The sequence below is a fragment of the Physella acuta genome, unplaced genomic scaffold (genome assembly GCF_028476545.2).
Source record: "Physella acuta isolate Inbredline_101_S28 unplaced genomic scaffold, ASM2847654v3 ptg001720l, whole genome shotgun sequence".
Lineage (NCBI taxonomy): Eukaryota > Metazoa > Mollusca > Gastropoda > Physidae > Physella > Physella acuta.
The window spans coordinates 20,507-44,651 of record NW_026733232.1 but is presented as its reverse complement, the minus strand read 5'-3'; the positions used below and the strand labels follow the sequence as shown (position 1 = coordinate 44,651).

Genomic DNA, 24,145 nt, shown 5'->3' with positions numbered 1-24,145 from the left:
ATTTAGATAAACATGAGTTTCTATATACTAAACTATTTCAGACCTTTATTATTTTATATAATCTTTGTTTGTTTAGCTATGGAATTGGCTAATTTAAGATACAATTTAATTTTGAAAGTTACTAGACTTAGATCTAGATCTGGCCTATGCGCGTAAATCAAGTTGCATAGGGAGACTCAAAGTATTAAACTATACAATAAAAAAACATAGTGTAATAGGCTTTCATGCGGGTGGCACGGGTTCTAGACACATTACGTCAATGTTAAAAAAAAAAATCATTTTTTTTTAGATGTGAATGATAAAGTTGCCCATCTTAACTTGGCGGGATACAGGGCAGGGGAAGTAGAGTTCATCTGTTTCTTTATCCTAAGCATATGAAGGGATATTGTGGTCAGAGACATGTTCGGCCGGAATAGTTTTTTTAAACGATAAAAACATGTTGTCTTAGACTTGGCGGGACACTGGGCAGGCGAAGTAGAGTTGATTAGGTCACCTGTGATGTTAGTATATGAAGGGATAGTGTGGTCAGACCAATGCTCAGCCGAAATCGGTGTTTTTAAAAGATAAAACGGTTTTTTTGAATGTGGGGTCTGGTTTTTGTGACGATAAGTGACAGACTTGATGTTTTTTTTTTATGGATGACCCCCGAAACCCACAGTTATCCAATGGATGACCGGGTAGTCTAGTAATTTTAATTTTTTTTTACTTTGTCCCTGTGTGTGTGTGGGGGGGGGGGGGGGGGGGGCACTCTGCAAAAGATCGTCGGGTAGGGACGGAGGAGGCAGTCATAAAATTTTTTTTATCTGTGTGGATCGGAAGGGGGGGGGGTGTTACGAACATTCCACCCATCCCCACAGCTGTTAGTAAAAGGGCGTCATTATAACAACTACACAACAGCAAACGTTGCATGGGCTGCTTAATGGAAATCAGCGTCAGTAACCCCTAGGCCTCAGTAGCTCCACTCCAGTTTGATTTAGTTTTCACACCAAGACGGATTACTGTCCCCATTTAAAAGAACACAGCGTTAAATGTAAAGATTTTCGAGCGCTAGATTTAATAAAATCCCCCCTCCCCCTCCATTAAAAACTAAAGTTATTTATAAAATTACACAAAAAAAAAACTAATGCAAAGTATTCTAGGTTAATTTTTGTAGTAAGATACTGTGAGTACTACTTTCTGTACCTCACAGTGTTTCTTCCAGACTTTTTTCTCCGGGGGGGGGGGGGGGGGGGCAGGGAACTGGAAATTTTCGGGGGGGGGGGGGGCGGTAGACTTTCTTCGGGGTGGGGGGCGGACACTGTTAAAAGTATATATTTTCTATATAAATTATATAAATTTCATTTCGTTCGGGGGGGGGGGGGGGGGGGGCGGTATGATACTGTGATTTATTTATATACATGTTCAGCCCATTTTTTTCAAATGCAAGCTCTAAATATGTAATTTATAGGTTTTGTAGGTAGATGTAGTTTTTATTTTTTAGCGCAATTTCCATTCTGGAGAATTGCGTTTATTAACTCGTCATTTCTGGGAATGGATGGATGGATGGATGAATGTGTGTCCGGGCTTTAAGTCGTATCTCCTCCTCAACGAAGCAATATCGATGACTAGTTCCAAAAGCAATTATGTTAAGCAAGTTACGAGAATGAGCATAGGCCATAAAAATTCCGGGTTTCTTTCATGTATTTCCCGTAAAAGCCAAAAAACCTCAAAAAAGGCAGTTTTTGTCCCATATCTCGGCAACCAGACCACTTAGCGACTTGAAACATGTACCAATCGATTCCTGCCATAATTTAGAACAGTATTGCCGAAGAAAGTTTTCAAAAATATCCTCTCGTTCGGTCACAAATTTTAAAATTACATAAACACCTACAAACCGATCGCTCTTCAAGCTTGAACGCACCCAATCATTATACGTCAGAGCTATTTTTAGATAACATAAGGAAATTGCGCATAAATGTCACTAGACTTTTTTAATTAACTTGTTTTATTTTTTGCAATAAAAGTTATTGCATGTTTAATTAAACATAAAACATACTACATCCCGCAATGACCCAAAAACGTCTGCCCCGTGCAAATGGACCCAACCCACCCACCCTTCTCATGTGAACGTTATGGGATTAAAGCGCGGGAGGTAAAATAGATTGCGCGCGACTTCAGAGAATTCCTAAAGTCTATTTTAAAAATAACATGATCTCGAAAATTTACTTTTTCGAGGACGTAAAGCTAGGCCCCTAGGCCTAATGTTTTTAAATACTTTTTTTTAGAATTAGAATTAGTCTATAGGCTTACTCTAATATCTTACCCAGAATATTTAATATTTGTGTACAATTTATTAACATTAGGCCCCTATTTTTATCTGGCACATTTTTTATGCCTGGGCTAGGCTTCAGTTGCCAGTTTGCTAGAAACCAGGCATAGAAATCTAGTTATAAGCTACAGGTCCTTTCCTGTTGGTTCATTTAAAAGCCAAGGTGCAGCCATGCCTAGATCTAGATTTAGGCTTAGACCTGAAGGTGTTTCAGCAAAACGTCTAACAAGATTATAGTTTCATAGATCAAGATACACCAGCATGGTGCTTCTGCTTCAGTTACAGTCTTCGCCTTCTTACAGACAAGAAGTATAGATCTAGAATCTAGATCTACATTGAGAGCTAAGTATAAGTAAATTTTTAAAATATTTAGGCCTAATCAATCAAGGCTAGAGAGATAAAGTTGATAATTTAGAATCGATCTAGATCTAGATCTAGATCTAGATTCTAGATCTAGATTCTAGACAAGAATCTAATATAGACCTAGATTCTAGATCTAGAAGCTAGATCTACATCTATTCTGTTATTCACTATAATATAATGCGGCATAAGGGCCATAAAGCCCACACAAATTTATAATTTAAAAAATTTTAGTTAGGATGAATGTCACTTTGATTTAGAAGATTCAGAAATATGCGACGGCACGGAGGGGGGGGGGGGGGGGGGGGGGCTGCTATTGAAAGAGTGAGGGCACACGGTGGCTAACTATTAATATTTTCTGCACATTCTGCTTGGGGTCATATATAGATCTAAATGCCACACACCGGTTGTAGAGTGACATGAAACAAAATATTAACAGCAACTTAATAAAAATCAAGCATCTAACGCCATGTACTAGATCTATGTAGGCCTACATAATACATATAGCCTACTACATGCAATAAGTGGTTAAAAACCTCCATAGGAGGTAACAGATAACAAATGACAAAGTTGGAACACGTGTATAAAAAAAATTAGTAGGCTACTTGAAAAGCAAAGCATAATCAGATGTACAACTTAAACAAAACACATAACTGAGTATGACCAAAATCACAATATTAGTTACAATTGTAAATAAAATGGCAATCAAATACAGCTAACTTTAGCTCTATCTCTATCACAAAAACATGTATAACCATTACTGACATCTATATCACCTAAACAAACACTATGTACTATGTAATGACCTCACACAAGAATCACACCCTACCCACTCGTTCTACCCTTAGCCAACCTTTTATCTGGATCCTCTAACCTACAAATGTTACATCTATTCTTCAAAACTTAACCTTTCTTTGGCAATCTTATAGCAGTCAAACCACAACCTTTGGGCCTACCTCTCTTTGCAACTTTTAAAGGGGGTTTAACTGCTAAAGTACCTTCAAAGCTTACTACAATCTCACTATTTACACTATCAACCTCAACACTGCTACCATAAGCTACAACTGCAGGGATCCTAACACTATCGAGGTCCATTTCACCAACACTATCAACACTGCTACCAGAAGCTACATCTGCAGGGGTCCTAACACTATCAAGGTCCATTTCACCAACACTATCAACACTGCTACCAGAAGCTACATCTGCAGGGGTCCTAACACTATCAAGGTCCATTTCTACAACACTATCAACACTGCTACCAGAAGCTACATCTGCAGGGGTCGTAACACTGCTATCAATATGCACACTAGAAATAATGCTGTCCGAATCTCCACTAGCTAAACTCGCGAAGTGATCTAACAATCGAAGATAATAACCTAGCCAATCTGTCCCTAACTCAACTAACTTTTGCAACAAACTATCACAGTTAGATTTAATCAACAAGTATCTAGAAGTTTTACCTAACGTTGGCCTGCCAGCAAATTGAGAAACAGGCACAGGCAAAACATCAAGAGAAAAATTGTACTTGATAAACCACCTAGCCCCAAAAAGATCAACACTGATCAATTTGAGTCCTAGTTCACGACAAACAGCAATAAAGTGCCTGCAAGGAAGGCCCATGGTGCAAAACAAACGACAATTACATTGATTATTTGCAACATTATAAGTATAATTTTTAAAGAAAACAAAATGACCATTTTCATGGGCAGAGACTTTTAACTCTGTGCTACAACCTCTTTTGTGACCATAGATAGTGCATATGGTGTTACTTGTTTCTGCAGTTGAGGAAATTGTGATGGTCCTTTTTTTGTAATGGATTTGAATTGTTTGTGTGTGTAGTGAGCTGTGAGTGAACTATTAAGGAAAAGAATCCTAGGCAAAGATCTAAACGCAAAGGATGTGTAATTACAGTTGTCAGTTTTTGGTGCTAGGATTCTATACGGTTGTTTGTATTGTCTCCTAAATTCAAATGCTCTGCCCTATGAAACTCAACCCAATGGATGGCAGTGCCATCCCAATTGCGTATAAAGTAAACAGCAAAATCAGCATGCAAACTCAATAATGTACATTTTTTTTGGTCATACTAAGCCTGGCACTTAATGTGGCAAAGCTTTTCTAGGACTAACGTGATTTGAACCTTCTTGTCAGACGAACAAGGAATTTCTGACAACTTTTTCTTAAAAGCCTTCTTTACATGAAACAGGCATAATGTTGCAGACCGGACTACGATGTTGCAGTCCGCTTAGTCACCGGCTGAATACGTTGCTGACACTGGCTCGGGTGCTAGCCAATAAGGCCGTCGTTGTCTAGGGTATTTAATTATTCTACCCGAGTCAGCAACAGTGAAGTAATCAACGGAACAGGAGACCTTCTTAGTTTGTTGCTGTTTATTAATTTGCAGAATGCCTGTTCTGCTGAGCAAGGCTTCCCCTAAACGCTAACGTCTAGGGGTATTTAACTATTCTACCCGAGTCTGCTACAGTGAAGTAATCAACGGAACAGGAGACCTTCTTAGTTTGTTGCTGTTTATTAATTCGCTGAATGCCTGTTCTGCTGAGCAAGGCTTCCCCTAACAGCTAACGTCTAGGGGTATTTAACTATTCTACCAGAGTCTGCTACAGTGAAGTAATCAACGGAACAGGAGACCTTCTTAGTTTGTTGCTGTTTATTAATTCGCTGAATGCCTGTTCTGCTGAGCGAGGCTTCCCCTAACCGCTAACGTCGGAAGCGCTTGAGCGAGAGACTAACTAACCTGCCTGTATTTATACCCCTGTTCTAACCCCCTAGCTATTCCCACGGGACAATGAGCTCAAAACTTGTGACCTAACAAATTATCCTCCCTGGCGCTAACAACCCTGGCTACTGGTCAGTATAAAGGCTACTATTGTCCTGTCAGATCAGTCAGTCTCTTTGAACGTGTCACCTACAGTCCATCCCTACTGTGTACCCTGTAATTATATAGTGAATGGATGTTTGTGGAATTCTGACCCAACACATAGCTCACACACAGCATTCAGAAAATTCTCTCCTAAACAAGCCACCTCAGTTAGATCTTTATCAACCATAAATGTTGATATCTTATTTGCATCATTGTGGCTTTTAAATATAGAAAATATCTTATCGCACATCACTGCAGACTCATTAGATATAAGAGCAAAAGCTGCCACACGTGACATTCCATTGCCATTGACAACTAAAAATGTCATTAAGGGCATAGCCCGATTATTCAAGTAGTAAGTGGAATCAATTAATCCCGAAAATCCCGAAATGCCTCCATCATGCTGCTTGCTTGCAATAACTGCAACAAGTCCTGGTCATCAACTCCATATTCCACAACCAAGCCTTTGTCTTTATTTCTGAGGTCGTCTACCACTCGCAGCATCAACTGTGCATCATTTAGTGTTGTGCAAGTGGGAGTTGTTTTGTCCTGAAAATCAAGTAAAACATTTTTAAAATATAGAAATTACTATACATTCGAACGTGTACACTTCCTACACGCTTCAGCTGCTAAAAACAGCAATCTTAAAATTATTGACAATACATTTTTTTTTTATAAGTGCAAATCAACAAAAAATCTTTTTATACTTGTAGATACGCACCCTTTTTCCTTATTCTCATCTTTTCATTCCAAATGTTCTGATTAATCACAGGCTTTCGTTTTGCCTGTAAATCCTGAGCTATCACTTTAGTGGGAACATTCAGCCTGTGTAGTTCCTCTACTCTTTTCTGTTCCTCCAAAGTAAGTTTACGATTTTTTGAGTATCGCATGTATAGTTCTGGTCCTATTGAAATAATAAAAATATGAAAAAGAGTGCCATTAAATGTGATTTGTTAGTTCTAATTTGGAATATTCTAAGAGTCTAGTCTATACATACCAATGGGATGGTTATGCTCATTAATCATTTGCTTGACAAAAACTTGTGTCTTATTCTTTGACAGACTTGCGTGTATCTTAGCAGGGCGTTCTTCTTTGGTCGATCTGCAAATAGGCATCTTTTTAATATGCTAGCACTGAATTATTGAATATTTTGGGATTTAAATCTGATAGATCTAGTCTCAATGTCATCTATTTTTACATTCCAAAATATTCAGTTAGTTTAAAACCTACTTCTGTATCTAACAATACAGCACTAACCACCAAGGTGTATATTATAACTATAGATCAAGATAGCTTTACTTACGAGGTCTGTCTTCTTGTGTCAAATATGCTCTATCGAGTCATACCGCACATAAATAGATATAGCCACAGCTACAGAATGACTTGTTTGGTCTAGGGTTTGTCTCGCTGGACAAGAGGTCCCTTAATAGTTAATATTGTGTTTATTAATGTTATGTTATTATTATTGGCTGACTGCCGATATTTGGCTCAGTGAAAAAGGTTTAAAATTATGACTAAGTAATTAACTCAGTTTCACAATCGTTTAACTTTTAATACATGAATTATTGGCATTGGAGTAATGACACAACTTAGCCTGGAATGGGCGACTGATCTTCAGGGCGGCGTGGTCACACTTCCTCACACTCAGACCTCTGTACTGTCTAAGTTTTAGCCCCAAGCTGGCCGGCTGTAAAATACATGTGACAAACTTCCTAACATCTGTGTGATATACATTCATTCAGACACATACAAGTTTACAATTGTTACAAAGATAATACATTTACACTAGCCTTACGTAAGGCCTACGACAAACATTACTAGAAAATATGCTTTTCATTCATACATTGTTTTATACTCATTCCATACTTATTAATAATTAATATTATAACAGTACAGCTAATAAAAGTGTTAATTACCTTCCAATGAAGCCACACAATCCTCTACACACGTTGCCAAACGTACGTTTAATTTCTCCGTGGAGAACAAGTGCCGTAGCACCAAAATAAGTATAATATGTTATGTTGGCTAGTGCCTTAGCACCAAAAAAACGTGTACCTCCAAAGAGGGGAGAAGGTAGAGTGACCGGACTGTAGCGTCCCTACCCTACAGGTCACATGACTCAGTCTCCGCCCCCATGACCGCAGTCCGAGGTCGAGGCCCGGTCAGCCTTACGATACCGCTGGTCTCGGGTCCAGGTGTGTACCGTTACCTGTGGGGTAGCAAGAAGGGGGAAGAGGTGGAGACACCATGATAGATATTTATAATCTATCATAACACTTCTCCCCTGTCCTCGCTGCTGAAAGGTGCCATGGTGGGAACATCTGATTGTGTAGTATGTGAACACCATGGCGGTAGCACAATTTTGCCTTCCTTGATGGTGCATTTTTTAGCAGATGTTTTTACCATCGGCTGATAAGTTTCCTCACAATAATTCTGCATAGCGCAGAAGAAATTATCCCAGGTAGCAAAAGTATCACTAGCTTTAAAAGGCATTTTAATTATTGTGTGAAGAATGAATTCAGGAAGCAATCGAGAGAGGCTGTCTTGAAACAAGAGAAACTGTACAGCCCGGGAAACATTCTTATTTGCGAGATCTTAAATAATTCCCGATTGTGTGATACGCATTGTCTGACTTACCCATCACGCTGAGCGAACTACGTAGTTAAGTCACTTCGTTAAAAATGGTACTTAACTAAACTATTGTAACCTTAATGCCACCTAGATTCTAGATCTATAAGATAACAGTAAACTATTGAATGCTCTAATCCCCTAAATTAAAAAAAAATCCCTACTGCTAAAATCATTCAAAAAATGTACAATTACAAAATACAAGTAATCCCTTACAAAAACAGGAAAAGAACTAGATCCTAGAGGTCTATCACCTTTAGACACAGTGTGAGAATTCTCAAGAGCAATCTTTTGTTTTACTCTACTTAATAATGGCTTATGAGGTCTGGTGCTATCTTGTAAGTGTGAAAGTGGAGACAAATTCTTCTTAGTGCCAGCTTTGAATTATTGGTGTATATTCACTGTATATGGTCTGTCTACTGGTTGTCAATTTAAAAATAATTACTCTGCAAACTGATCATCCAAGAGAAGGATTTGCTCAGCTGCAAAAATAAGCAATGTTTTTATTATTTGTATCCTTAAAAAATGCAATATAAATGCTACGCCATTAACTCAACCCTGTTTCCCCTCGTTACATATCGTCACATAAAGCCAACGCTCACAATGATGGGGATGTCAATAAACAATCAGAAAGTGGTCACCACTGCTTTGACATAACAAATAGCATCCAGCAATGGCAAAATTTTGAATTTTATGTTACTAATACACCTTTATTATGAAACTTTTTTTAAATTTCTTGACATGGAACAAAGTTCACAGATTGTTCAGATTGTTCTTGGAAATACCCTTTCCAGGCTAGCTATCTCTGATAAGTCCTTAATAAGTCTTTATGTGAATAGTTGCTGGATTATATAAATTTATAAATGAACGGTTTTTTAAATTTTATTATACATGACAGCAATCTCATTGCCAATGAATGAGAGCAAATGCAACCAACTGGGGTGGTCCCAGTCCATCAAGAACAATTAATCTAATTAATGGCATGCCACTGTTGTTCACACAATAAGTGCAGTCCAAGCACACTAGTTCTGGAAATTTGGAAAAGGTTTCCCTCATCTTGCTGGATTGAAAAAAATACTTCAGCTCATTTTTTTGGAATTTAGTCCATAGTCCATAGTCAGCAATAAAGCCTGCATCACCCCTTCTCCGCTCTTCAATTAAATTTACCAGCATTTCTGCATCATTTCTTGTTTTGCCAATCACACTGCTGCATTTTCCCTTTTAAAAAAACAAAATTAATTCAAGGGTGCAGCTTCTTCATTGTGGAAACCTTGTTTAATTCCTATTTTTAAATTTGTAAGAGGAAAACAGGCCTTATTTAAATTTTTTTTAAATATGTAGGCCCTTGACTGGTTACAACTGATGTAAACCTTTTAGCCTTTTTAACCCTAAGGTACTTGTCTTTATACATGTACCACTTCATCTCTATATGGCTCAAGACAAGAGACTTGAGTGCAGGAGAAAAAAAATTCCTTCTTGTGTCAACAGAACAGAGGTATTTAGCAAAAATATGGCGGCCTTTTGTTAGTGGTGCCAACAATTTTTTAAAAACCTTTACAGCCATGGTACTGTGGATGTCTATGTCTGGATGGTAAGAAGTCACAGAACCGTAGTACTTGAACAAATCGACATGCCACGTCTTAGTGTCGCACAAGCCAGATGTTTTTATATGATATTTAGAAGGGTTTGTGGCATTGAACTGTTTGTTCTTTCACCCTCCCTTATATCCACTGACCATTTCATCGACAGATAAATTTAGACCGGGGTAAAATGCACCTTGCCAATCTTTCCCCTATTTCTTTTTAATAGTTGTACTGTAGTATGGTGATGATTGGATGCATTCGGTCGCCGCTTTTGGCTGGAGTCTAAGTCTCCAAAATGGTGCTCACAAGCTAAATTTGTTACATGAGCAAACCCTGTTCTTTGTAGCTCAACAGAATTAGGATTTTGGCTGTATTTTCCTCCTGGAAGAAAATCTTGGACTTGTGCTTCTAAGCAGTTTTTAAAACCAACTGCAGTTACAATACATTTTAAAAGGCATTCATGATCCAAATTATTTGTCTCGACTGTCTTTTTGAGGAGCACTGCCACATAAACACTCTAATAGTGTTGATAATTCGTAGTGGCTCCTGGATACATTCATTGACAAAATTGTGTAACGGTGCAAAAAGTTCAGCTAGCTCAAGGTACTTTATGTGACCTGCAGTAATTATTTCCCAAAGTGGTCCTAAAGTTGCTAGCACTCGATGAATTGTGTTGTCTTGCAAATCAAGGAGTAGAGATTGCAATTTTCTATTAGGTGTTTTAACTGAATTAAGAATAAATACAAAGTCGTTCTTATGAAGTAAAATCTGGTATGAAACTTCAAACAGGCCATTAAATCTGTTATCTTTATAATTCGTAATAAGTGGTTTTACTGCTTTTTTGGCACAAAGTGCTTCCCACTCATCCCTTAAACCAATATGGTCTCCAATAGGCCCAAAAACTTCGGATGCCATCCTACATACTCTTGAGGCAGCCAACGCAAAATCATATATCGCCTGAATTTCTTTAAATTCTTTAGCACAGTAAGTATGGAAACCTAAAACAATACATTTTAAAAGGCATTCCTGATCCAAATTATTTGTCTCGACTGTCTTTTTGAGGAGCACTGCCACATAAACACTCTAATAGTGTTGATAATTCGTAGTGGCTCCTGGATACATTCATTGACAAAATTGTGTAACGGTGCAAAAAGTTCAGCTAACTCAAGGTACTTTATGTGACCTGCAGTAATTATTTCCCAAAGTGGTCCTAAAGCTGCTAGCACTTGATGAATTGTGTTGTCTTGCAAATCAAGGAGTAGAGATTGCAATTTTCTATTAGGTGTTTTAACTGAATTAAGAATTAATACAAAATCGTGCTTTTTAAGTAAAATCAGGTATGAAACTTCAAACAGGCCATTAAATCTGTTATCTTTATAATTCGTAATAAGTGGTTTTACTGCATTTTTGGCACAATGTGCTTCCCACTCATCCCTTAAACCAAGATGGTCTCCAATAGGCCCAAAAACTTCGGATGCCATCCTACATACTCTTGTTGAGGCAGCCACTCAAAATTGTAGCCTGCAAAATCCTGGTACATAGCTCAACCTAATTTTCCATATATCGCCTGAATTTCTTTAAATTCTTTAGCGCAGTAGGTATGGAAACCTAAAAGAATATGTTCTGTGCAGAAAAAGGAGTTCATATAAAGTACATTTTCTGCCCCTGAACTTTCTAAAACATCACTCCTCCAGGCTTCAATACATTCATTTGACTTTTTTCATTTGCTGCCCTGTCATTCATAAAGTATGACATCTTTAACAGGATATCAACAAGTTCATCCTCCTTGTTACCATTAAGGTATGCGACCTCTTCTATTTTAGCTGATACATCATTAGCTATAGCCTGGCCTGTTTCTATGGCTACGGTTGTAAACCCCAGGCTGAAAACTTTACCTGTGTTTAATAGAACACTTGTCTCAAGTATTTTTTTCCTTTTACGGATTGTCCCATCCTTATGTAAGCCAGACAGATATATGTTTTTGCCAGTGTGTGGCCTTCATCAGCTATAAGCGACATGCTTCTTTGCATGGAAGCTCACTATCTTGAATTTTTCTTCCTCCGAGCATATTAACACGTTTAGACTCTCCAGAGACTAATTTCTGTGTCAAGGCATTTTGAAACCTTGTTGGTGCACTCCTCTTTTATCATATCAACATCGTGTGGTTACAGCGCAAGCAATGCATTATACGTTTTGCTGTCTCTACCACTAACCATAGTTGTATACCGTAAATTCTTTTTCAAGGAGCTACAACACCGTAGCTGCCTTAATTTCAATTAGCCCTGAAGAGCCACTGTGGTTGATGCTGCATTTATTTTTGTGCTTGAGGAACCACTCATCATAGACAGTGGGACCCATTAAGAAATGCGACCTCTTCTATTTTAGCTGATATGTCATTAGCTATAGCCTGGCCTGTTTCTATGGCTACGGTTGTAAACCCCAGGCTGAAAACTTCTCCTGTGTTTAATATAACGCTTGTCTCAAGTATTTTTTTCCTTTTACGGCTAGTCCCATCCTTGGGTAAGCCGAAATTGTCGCAGCTGGCCAGACGTTGACCGATATGTTTTAGCCAGTATGTGGCCTTCATCAGCTATAAGGTGACATGCTGCTTTGTGTGGTAGCTCAATATCTTGAATTTTGGTGCTAAAAATGTGTTTTGCAACAACTTGAATGATGGGATGAATTTAACGAATTTTGGCTGTAGCTGTTTCCAGCCCTAAAAGTTCCAAAACACACAACCTTTTCAGATTTTCTTATGACAATGTAAAAAATTGTTTATAAAGATTAACCAATATATACATATTATTTTCAATTGAACAGATAAATTACATCAATATCAGTTATGAAAACTAAATCAAAGCATGTGTACCCTCTAAGGTAAAAAAGCGAAAAACATCATTTTTAATTAAAAACCCCAAATGCCTTCAACAATAAAGTAAATTGATCGTTGAAAATACACATAACATACATAATACGAAGAAAAATGACGGTATTAAAAGCCAGAAGACTATTTACAACAGCTAAAATGCTCCAGCAGAATAAGGTCTGCCTTCCTGCAGCTCCATTTTGTGCTGTGCTCTGGAGCTTGCTACAGCCATTTGGGTCCTCCTCCTTTTCGCCTCCAAAGAGCTTTTCCTCTCTGAGGTGCTTATGCTGCGCTTATCCCTCCTGGCAGCCATGACTTGGGAAGAAGCACTGTAGGAACAGCCAATGCTGTGCATAAAAGCAGGAAGACTGCTAATGCTACAGCAATTTCTATCCCCTCCTTCCCTACGAAAATGTGCTTTGGACAACGTGCCTATATGCATGAATGCAGGCTTTCATTTGGGTTTTGTGTTAAACCCATCATGCATCTGCTCAAGAGTGAATCAGTGGTCAGTCGCTCATATATATCCCGGACATGCTTTGCAACATGTTCAGAGATAAATGATGAGCTCCTGCCTTCGTGAGGTGGTGTTGAATTATGTGCCATAGCACGATGCCAGAAGCACCAGGAGGATTTCCCTGCTGGTGTTGGGGACTTCCATAGGTCGAAGATGAATGATAGAAGGCACACCAAATATTCTTTCTTAGCTCCTCTACTGTGGCTGGCTTACTGGATACTGCTTTCTTGTAGTAACTTTGGAGGAGGTTGATTTTAACCTAGGGAGAAAAAACTAAAATATTCATTACTTCTTTTGAAAAAAAACACTATAATTTGAGCACATTTGCTAATTTAGTTACCTGTGTAAGGCTACCAACTTTTCTTCCAAGTGTGTTACCACGTTTTGACTCTCCAGAGAATTAATTTCCAAGGGCTGTGTCAAGGCGTTTTGAAACTTGATCGGTGCATGTTTCAGTAATGGAGATTCATGGTCTTGCTGAATATTATGCTAAAGTTATTTCACCAGAACATAAATATGCCTAATCCCTGAACACCTTTTCCTTAAATAGAGAGACGGATACCAGCACAAGTAGATAGAAGACCGTGCAGGCTAGAAAGAAAGAATTGGCTGCAGTTTACTAGTGAATGTGCTGTGCTTGTTTCAACAGAAGGGCAAGACTAGCTTGACTGACAGGGCAAGAGTGAACCATTTGTGTAATGGTGTTGAAGGAGGAGTCTTTTTTAAAACAGAAACAAAGCATAATGGCCCCTCATGTAATGTTGAGAACGCTCGTGTCAACGCTGCCTGAACTCTTCTATTGCCCATGGATATTGTCTTCGGGCATTGGATCCATATCAAATGGTTTAAGCTTTCATTGGTGTTTTGTGTACCACCATGGATAAGTCTTTTTAATAAGCTGTCATCAGCTGGTAGATGGGAAACCATTTGTGGTCACGGGTAGAGATAATTATCTAGAATTGCCTGTGCTCTGAATTTTGCCAGTGCTTTTTTGAAAAAAAACACTGTCGATCCCTGTGGGACATTGATGGTGCCTGGGCTCATTGTCGTTGACATGGAGTGATATAGTGTGCTCCATACACCATTTTACATCAATGCTATATCAGGAAGATTGGATAAAATTGTCCCTCCTATAAAAATTTTGTAAATTGTCACACTTGGCTTCAGTTAGTCTGTCAACACTTCTGCCACCAACCCTTTCATTTTTTTGGTTGGTTTTCTAAGAGCTGTGCCCATTCTTTTATCGGCATGATTAACGCAATCAAGCTTTTTCACTTCATAACCAAGGTATGGATCAAATTCACATACAGCTTTGAAAGCAGATGAGTCACCATCGCACAACATTTCTAAGTACCTCAAGCCAAACCTTTCTTCAGGACACCCCCCCCCCCACTGCTGAAGCTGCCTCCATGGATTTGCTGGAACCATTGTGGTTTTTGCAGCAGTCAGTTTGGTGTGACTCCTCCTAAGCTTCTCGTTCATCATCTGGCATCGTCCTTTTCCCTGCATGTTTGCAGGTGTGGCAATATTTACTCAGCACATGACTATCAAGTACAAGCCCATTAAGTATGTCGATGATTGTACCAATGCCATATAGGGAGGTGAAGCCTCCTTTGTGCCATGTCCCATCATAGGACACACTGATGTTTATAATGGGTTCTTCTCCGGCATCTATGGCAGCTTTCAAAGCTTCATCTCTCTCTTCGTAAGCTTGTCATACAACAGCTGCAGCGTGCTTCACATATAAATAAATAATTAAATAAATATATATATATATATATAAAAAAAAATATTTAGTATATGCATTACATTAACATAATCTTGTTTTGCATCATGTCAACTAAGGTCAGAATGTACCTGTACCCCTTAGTAGACATGGGATTGATCAGATCGACTATGTCTATTGCTACCATACCCCAGATTTTGCTTACTTCCTCCATCATTTTTAAAGGAACCCGTCCCCCTGCCCTAAGTTTCTTGAGCTTTTGACAGACATCACAAGTCTTACAATAGTTAGTTACTGTCTTTCTTATACCTGGCCACCAAAACTGCTCCAGTATTCTGGACCTGGTTCTAGCCACGCCCATGTGAGCTGACCAGTTATCATGCGCTACCTCGAGTACAGCTTGACGTAACTGTGTAGGAACTACTAGTTGCTCCACCTCATCGCCTAGGCCGTCGGGCGCTGTGTAACTTCTTACCAATAGACAATAGACCGTGAGGGTGAGTGTTGGTTAGGGGGCTGGTTAGCGAGCCGTCTCACATCATTAAGTGTTTTGTCTTCTGCTTGCATCTGTTTAAAATTATCAACAGTGATGTCTAACTCAGTAACAAACCTGCTAGTTTGCACTGTCACTTGGGATTTCTTAGCCTTGTGTCGGGACAACTCAATCCCTGTGTCGGGACTCTCATTTACCACATTTAGACTCTCCAGAGACCTATTTCTGAGGCCTTTTTTGCTTTATACCGTAACTTGTTTAGCAAGGAGCTCAGCCACGTCACCTTAGCTGCCTCAATTTCCATTAGCCCTGAAGAGCCACTGTGGTTTATGCTGCACTCATGGTTGTTATACCACACATTGTATGCAGCTTCACTTATCTTTTTCTTGGTAGCTCCAGTAACTGCACACCCTTATAATTAAAAGAATACATTATTGCTCATTTTATAAACAAAGAATTTTGTTTTATAGCTTGGGAATAAATTCTATAAAAAAAAATGCAGCCACACAGTGTTTTGAAGTGTGCCCTCTTTTTTGCCATGAGCCATCAAAGCTTACTGCAATATCCACAACTTCTTTTTTATGCACCAAGTCAACTGCCCTATTGAGAGAAATCTTTTGACAAAGGCAATTTCGTTCAGGATATTGGAGTATGACGACAAATGCTAGGTATTCTAAATGAAACTAACTAATACAGTAATCAGAAATCTTAGAGCAGGTTCAAAAAGACAGGTCAATATGCTGATTGGGTAGCATTGTAATTAATAGTCAATATCCTGGTTGAGTTTGTCTTCTAGTAGAAATGTGGCTAATAGCAAATTTCCTTGTTTAGAAAGTCCTCCATGAGGTCAGGCTCTAGTGTATAAAATGTAGATCTGGCAGCATCAATCATGTTACGGAATCTTGTTAGGGCCCCTTCCATCAACCTTGACTCCAACATCTACCTTTTGATAAAGCTAATTCATTAGTATTTCAAATGTACTATCTAGATCTAGCATGTACTGATAGTTAAATACTAACCTGTGACCACATGAAATTTCCTTCCTTTCTTAGATGTTATAACTTTACAAAGATCTTGTTGTTTCTATTATATGTTTTGGGAAGGCCTTTTGGTCTACCCTTCCCTTTGTGCAGATATCTTTCTTTGATATCAGTTTAAGTCTCATCTATGTAATATTATATAATATAAAAGCTTTTATGAAGGTTTAAAGTAATGAAAGCTCCCTATATGGAAAATATACAAATCTATTGTACAGTGAACTATTAATACTATTAATTATCATTGTTGTCTGAAACTCCATTCCGGCTATTAAACTTCTGAATTTTGAGAAACTAACACCACTGTCTTTATAGTCTTTGAAATAGTTCTTGTCACCTGTTGTGGCCTTTTCTTAGTCTAAAAGATTATTCCTTGTCATGATGTCAGCCGGTAGTTTGTCATACATTTTGGATTCCAGTCAAATGACATGTTTTAAAGTCTTTGCATTTCTTTTCAGTTTCATGAATCCTATGGCATTTAACCTTTCCCAAATTTAGCAAGATTTGCTAGTAAGAGTTACCTGTTGACTGAATGTCAGAGAGAAGTTGCATTAGGTCGTTAGGCAAACAAACAATAACTAATTGGACCCAGTGTAATATATGTATCACAATTTCTAAGAAATTTGCTAGCAATGACAACAGGGTTAAAATCAAATAACTTGTTGGATCAACAGAGGAAATGTTTCCTGTTGCAATATATTTAATCTCCTGAATATTTCAGAGAGAAATTGCATTTATTTCAAGTCATGTCTTGAAAGGGAAATAACTCTGGTTTATACACATTTTAGAACATAACATCTCTGTTGCAATATACCTTCATATCTCCTGAATATTTCAGAGAAAAGTTGCATTTATCTTCAAGAGCCATCTCTTGAAATTGAAATAACACTGGCTCATACAAATATTAGAACATAACATCTAATGCAATATACTAAAATCTCCTGACAGTTATGCAATGCTGATTGTAAATTGTACCAGCAATTTTGTTGTTCAGTTAACTCTCAAAGCATGTTTTTAGTAAATCAATTTATTCTTTATTCTTGAAAAACTTAAATCATCTTGACATTACTTAGAGTAACTTTTTGTGTGATTTTAGCCCATTTTGACCATAAAACATGCAATTTTTTCCAGAATTATGATTAAAGCTTTACTTAAAATACACAATCTGAATTATAATTATTTAAAACCAATAAAACCTTCTTTTTTATGAATTTTTACCCATTTTCAAAAAAGTAGTAGGGGTAGGGACAAGTTCACAAGTCATAACTTTTAAACTCAAATAGCAAACTGAATAAAAGAGCATGTTTGGTGCACACTTGGGAGGTGAACAATGTCTGAAAGTTTCATAGCTAAAGCTTAGTTTTTGAATAATCTTGACATTTGTGCCAAAAATTTATTAAAAATTCATATTTTAAGAAAATTAAGAAAAACTGAAATGTTTGACAAATTCTAATTACTAAATTGAACCTAAAAGCCCCCAGGTATATATATAAATATATATCATCTATGTGATCATCTGCATTAGTTACTCTAGTTTTTGTGCTCTTGGACATACTATTCTTGTTTTGTTGGACACTTAATGAAGACATAATTCTCTTTTTATCCGAAGCTCGAAATGACGCCTCGGCATAAAAACCACAATCTAAGCCTGAAAGTTTAAAAACTTCTCTGCGACCCAACTCCCCTTGATTATAAACAATAGTAGCATCATGAACAGCTATTTCCAACCTCTTTTTTCCTACAAAGACTGTCTTTGGACACCTCTTCCAAATTAAATTGTGAAAAGATTCATTCACATTCTGTGTACCGCCGTGCAAACACTTCTCTAATAATGCATTGGATGATAGGATCTCAAATACTGGTTTAATTTCATCTGTTACAAATTTTGGTAGCTTACTCTTATTAGCTTTATCTAAGTCCTTTTGTCCAGTACACCACTGTCCACAATCATCATGTACACCTGTCCTATGTTTCCAAATAGCCCATACAGCCTTTTTCATTGCAACAATATTACCTGCATTTTTTCTAATAGCACCACCATAATGACCCTGTATTCTCTTAATTGCTGATTGTGTAAGCCTGCCTGCTCCTCCTATACCTTTATATTGCTTTCCATTCTCTTTATAGTTTCCTTTGCATTCACTTACCTTGTTCATCAACCTGCGCCCCATCCGCTTTTGGACATGTCCGGAACATTCACACTTAGTGATACTTTTACCTGTATAAATTTCTGGTTCTGCATCAGCAACAGTTTTATAACTTTTGGAATCACCATCCCCTAGATAACCTACATAATTTAATCCATACTTTTCCTGTGACCGTTGAAATATTTTAAGAATTCCTTGCGGTTCCATCGCTTCTGCTGTTCCAACATAATTTTGCTCACACTCTTCTGCATGCTTTTCTTTCCATATCAAGAACTGTTCAGGGGAAAGCTTCTTCTTGCTCTTGGGACACTTATCACAGTAGTTGCTACTTGTAAAAGTATCAATAACTTTAGGAGGACCTTTAGGATTGACAGACAAGACAGTGGATACTCCATTTTTAGATACAAAGCCGCGTCTCTGCCAAGTGCCATCACAAGATACTGTGACACCTTCAGACAATTGAGAACTTCTAAGCTCTGATGCTGCTTCTTTTTGTACAATTTTAGCAGCTATTGCTGTAGCACTATGTATCCTACTTTTAAAATGATTGCTGCATATTTATTTTACCTAATAATTTCTTAACTTGCTCATAGTGGCAACCTATTGAGTACATTGATAACTGAAATCTTAAGTTAATATTCTCATTAGAACTGTTTAAAGTAAATGTTTCCTTACATTTTATACAAGAAAAGGAAACTTTGCATGACAATCCACAATTATTTTCAGTTAAATCAAAACCACAATGCTCCTCACAGGAGGGACATGGAAATACAATCTCACATTTTTGAATTGCACTCACTTGTGTGGGGCTTCTTGTTTTACGCCCAGCTAATGTCCTGCCACTCTTGGACTCATGTCCCCAAGTTCCTGAGTGCTGTGCTTAATATCTTCAACACATGTTTAGTGCACTCTCCTGTGTTTAAGAGAAATCTTGTCTCAAGTATTTTTTTTCCTTTTACGGCTTGTCCCATCTTTATGTAAACCGAAATTGTCGCAGCCGGCCCGTTCACCGATATATGTTTTTGCCAGTTTCTTAGAAAATTATATTTACTGATTAATTGGTCACTCTTATCTACCCCTCCCATCTGTGAATTATATTCCTGAATGTGGTTGATCAACTGACAACTGTGTAAAAATACCTTCAACCTTTAATCTTGTTTACCTAACCATTAGCTGTCATAAAACTAGACATTACAGTTTTATTATCACGCCACTGAACTGGTACAATTTCACCTTCCCTAAACCTCTTTTTGAAACTTTTTCAAAAGGCTTCACATCTTCTAGAGCAATAGGAAAACCTTTTCTATGTTTTAAAATTGTGCCACAAGCACAACTTCCACATTAAAAAGATCTTTCAATAGTTTTAACACTAGTATAAAAGTTGTTAAAAAATGAGATAACCCTGATGCATAACTGACTTTAACAATCGCATTACTACATCATAAGCTAAGCCAAAGGTGAAAGTATATTGTGTGGTGTCTTGCTTACCTAAATAAACTTCAGAAGTGTAGCCAGTAATAGATTCAGCTAACACCCATAGTTTCATTCCCCCATTCAGTTGGCTTATCACCAATATACTTGCGTAAAGTGTATCTACTGTGGTGGGGGAAAATACTCTTCTCTTCTTATTAAACTGTGAAATACTTAAATATATTTCTTCCTCCATTACTAGGTGGTGTTTGTGTGGTGGTAGGTGTAGCAGGTGTTACTTTATCTGTAAGCTGAGCACCTGAGCTCCTATTCGGCCACGGTCAGTCCCGATTCAGGTGAGAGGGGGAATAACCCGCTTGCATTAACAATGACTCAGCACATCTCCCCTCTTCGCCCCTACCATGACCCGTTTAGTCTCGTCACGTGTGTCGTCAAACCTAACCTGCAATCTACGTTTAATCTACACCATCACATCTACCCTTATTTCTTACAATTCTTTCATCAATAGACAAATGTTGTTGGTTTGGCTGATAAAGTGCCTGACATTTTCTATGAATGTATTCATACAAAAACCTTACTTTACTAAGCTTGACATCTGGGTTTTCTGTCTCACAGTTTGAAACATTTAAATAGGATGTAATTTGTGTGAATCTCTTTTTCGTCATGAATCTATGAGCCCATAAGCTACGGTAAATAGACAATGTGCACCAAAATTTTGCTACACTTGGAGCTTGAACTATGGACATGTACATCAGTAAACCTAAAAAAGAATAAAACCCATCAATACTTACATTTTACCACCCTTTGAAGACAAAGGGTCTTGTTGGTCCACAGTGTGCTTCATAATTATTGGTGTACATAACAATTGTCTTCACCAGATCCACTGTGAAGTACAGCTTGATAAAGGACACAGGGCTCAAGAATTCCCTAGCAGCACTTTTAGTTAACATGTCTCCAGTTTGACTAAGATGAATTCCAGGTTTCTTAGCAGGTCGGAATTTGGGAAGGTGAACTGAGGCCCACCGTCTACATCAGATGCTGTCTTGGGTCTGAAAACAAAAAATAAAATATGAAATAACTTCTAAACGTTGACCAATATACTTTTTTGCCAGTATGTGGCCTTCATCAGCTATACTGATGTTTCTTTACATGGAAGCTCACTATCTTGTATTTTAGAGCTAAAAATGTGTTTAGCAACAACTTGGATGATAGGACATATATTAGCTGGCAACTGGTTGGGAACGCTGGTGTTCCGCAGCAAACTTTGCACTTGGTTTTCCCAGTCCGGGAAACTCCCCTCCCCTATTGAGTGGTAGGCCGGTGAACTCGTTTAGTTTGCTGTGTGCTGGAGCACACACCTCCACCATCACGGGCCGCTACGCACTTGCCTGTAGCTCCATGCCTACCTCTCAAGGTCAAGCCCCACGTTGGGCGCCAAAGGTCCCACTGGGGCCACAACCCAATGAATTACAACTTTATTACTTATCCCCCCTTGGCTGGTAACCATATGTGTTACAACTAATACCAGTCGAAAAGACAAATATCAGCAAATTTACATTTCAATGCTCCTTGGTTACAGACAACATTCAAAAGAACATACATAAGTGTGAGTAGTAATCCTGCCTTTACACAACTTATAAGTCACACAGGTTTCTCTAGTCCTACACTACTTGCACCACTTAATCTAATTTTACCACTTGTGCTGCTATGTAATCTCAGAACCCTATGTGTAAATGTTATCCCTACTACTGTCTCCATAATCAAACACGGTTTAAATCCTTCTATGAGTACTCAGTAGTACTCACAACAATGTAGCTGGACACTCAAGCGGCAGGAAGATGTAAGAGTTTATTGTGGCAACCTGAAGCAAAAACCACACTAGAGACCTCCTGCTTCTCCTGCCAATGGGATAACACACAGTTGATCATGTAGATCTACACCACCCATACCCTTGTTGTATGTGTATACTGGTGTAGGTATCTGCATATCCACACGTCCACCAGCAGTGTTTCGCTGTGTTGTTGACATAATAGGTTGTGCATTTGTTGATAAAACCTGCACTGGCCTCTTATCATTGAAAAAGCAAGCAACTAGGTTTCCAATCTATCGAAACCGGACTCCAGTTTCAGTTGATTTTTTTAGCTTAAGATTTTTAAATTCCTTAGGCCAACCTTTTTGCGAGGGTCTAATGGTCGCACACGAGTAAGTGTCTCTCTGAAGCAAGTCCTCAGCTAACTTGACACTTGTAAAATAGTTGTCATAGTAAAAATGGTGGTACTTGTCAAAGAAAGACTCACCTATTTTAAAAACAACACGATAACCCAGGGTTAGGGTTTGTGTATGTGTTGCCTTAATTAAAAATTTTTATTATACATATAGATTTTACATAACTTTATAATAGCTTGGGACTACAGCGTGTACACATGCACTCGCCTTGTCTGTTATAATAGAAGTTGTGATTTGAATGGTTGGTCCCCGACCTTCTGTTGAGAAGCGATAACTGCTAATTTCTTGGACGCACCTATACCCAGGGTGATTTCCCTTGCCAGCTTTCCTATCCATTCCTTATCTCTAGCTGTCATTCCATTTTCAATTGCTGAATTGAGCTGTTTCTTTTCTTCAACAGTCAAATATTTCTTCTAAAAAAAGTTAATCAAAAAAGTTTTTAATAGTTAGTCTTAATAACATCTATTATATATGTAATTGTTTTTAAAATGTAAATAGGCACTGCGATATAAATACCCTATTCATTATCAATAATTAATCTTCTAATGTCATAAGTAATAATCAGAGACAGCGTGGTTAGAGCTAATGACTGTTAACACAAAAGTCTCGAGTTAAAAAAAATAAAAAAATAAAATAATTACATACATTAAAGCAAGCAGGACACTGAGTGTCATCATCAACTAATTCAACAGGATGTTCAACCCTATACATGAAATGTTTGAATTTCTCAAATGCTTCTAAAAAGCATAAAGAGTATATTTTTCTGAAAAAACATTTTTTTTAAATATCTTTATATATAGTTTATTGACTTTAAAAATTTTAAATCACTTAACAAAGAATAGTTGGTAACTCACAAACTATTAAATTTCAGAAAGCTGCAAAAGGTTTTAATTGGCCCATGGCCTTCTAAAAGAAGACTTCTCATTTGAATGAATAGCTCAACATGATATGCCACTTTTGGTATCATTGGAGAGCCTGCCTAGAGGCCCAATTTCAGAAGTGTTAAAGGTTGCTCCTCACAGCTACAAAACATAATCTTTCTGATGTGTTCTCTGCCAAAAAATTTTTTTTTCCGCCAATTAGAATTATGCTCCAGGGCATAACATTATTATAGTTAAAGTATGTATTGATTCTACCTTTCTGATCAACAATGATTAATTGGCTAGATGTTTTATCACCAATATAGTCATGTGGTGTCTGCCAAATCTGGTGCTCATAGATATTCTGTCTGCATGGCATGAATGTTTCATTCTATGGTAATAATTTTTTTGTTATATTAAAATCAGCAAAATTGTTCTAAGGCATAATAGAAAAACATAATAGAAATACACTGTGGAAATTTGAAGTGATTCTGACAGACACATCTTAAGTTATATCCATTCCTAAGACACTACTGCCTTAAAAATGACAAAATGGAGAAACGGCAAAATTAAAGTTTAATGACAAAATATTTTATTATATACAAATATGTCTATAGCCAAATCAATGCAACAAATTGATAAAAAATCCAATTTAAAAAAAATATAATTAAAAAACAAAGCAGCCTAGAAAATAAATGTTTAAAAAAAAAATTTCAGCAATGACACTCCACACTATAGCTTTTAGCCCCCTCAGAATTAAAAACTGCTGCTCTACAATCAGCCTTGCATTTACTATCTGCTTTCTTCTTCTCTTTGCCTCTATTCCCTCCTTCTTTTCAGCTTTGCTAACCCGAAGAATGTCTCGTTTTTTTCCTTTCTTCAAAGTTACACCGCCAACTTTGCAGCCAATGTTCTCAAGGAATTGGTGGAGACCGACACTCCCTGAATTGAATTCAGCAATTGACAATGCTGTGCCCACTTCCACTCTTTTTTTCGACACAAAGATGTGTTTTGGTATCCTCGCCCAAATCTTTGCGTGGATGCTTCCATTAGCATTCTGCGTCATGCCAGATAAGCAGCGTTCA

At 37.7% G+C, this 24,145-nt stretch overlaps 1 protein-coding gene and 1 pseudogene across 1 annotated transcript; both read right to left on the bottom strand.

Moving 5' to 3' along the window:
- Positions 1–4,383: 4,383 nt before the first annotated feature.
- LOC131930114 (uncharacterized) lies at positions 4,384–8,044 on the bottom strand (annotated as a pseudogene).
- Positions 8,045–11,411: 3,367 nt separating this feature from the next.
- Positions 11,412–12,656, bottom strand: LOC131930113 (uncharacterized). The gene is made up of 3 exons (XM_059286488.1): positions 12,652–12,656; positions 12,314–12,400; positions 11,412–11,753 (listed from the first exon to the last, which is right to left on the bottom strand). The coding sequence occupies exons 1-3, from the start codon at positions 12,654–12,656 to the stop codon at positions 11,432–11,434; spliced, it is 414 nt and encodes a 137-aa protein (XP_059142471.1). The 3' UTR covers positions 11,412–11,431.
- Positions 12,657–24,145: the final 11,489 nt, after the last annotated feature.

Bases quoted from the DNA above. Each gene is read 5' to 3' on its own strand.
- LOC131930113 (XM_059286488.1), bottom strand. The intron at 11,754-12,313 runs GTCAACGTCTGG...TAGCTGATGAAG, and splicing joins ATACTGGCTAAAACATATCG to GCCACACACTGGCAAAAACA.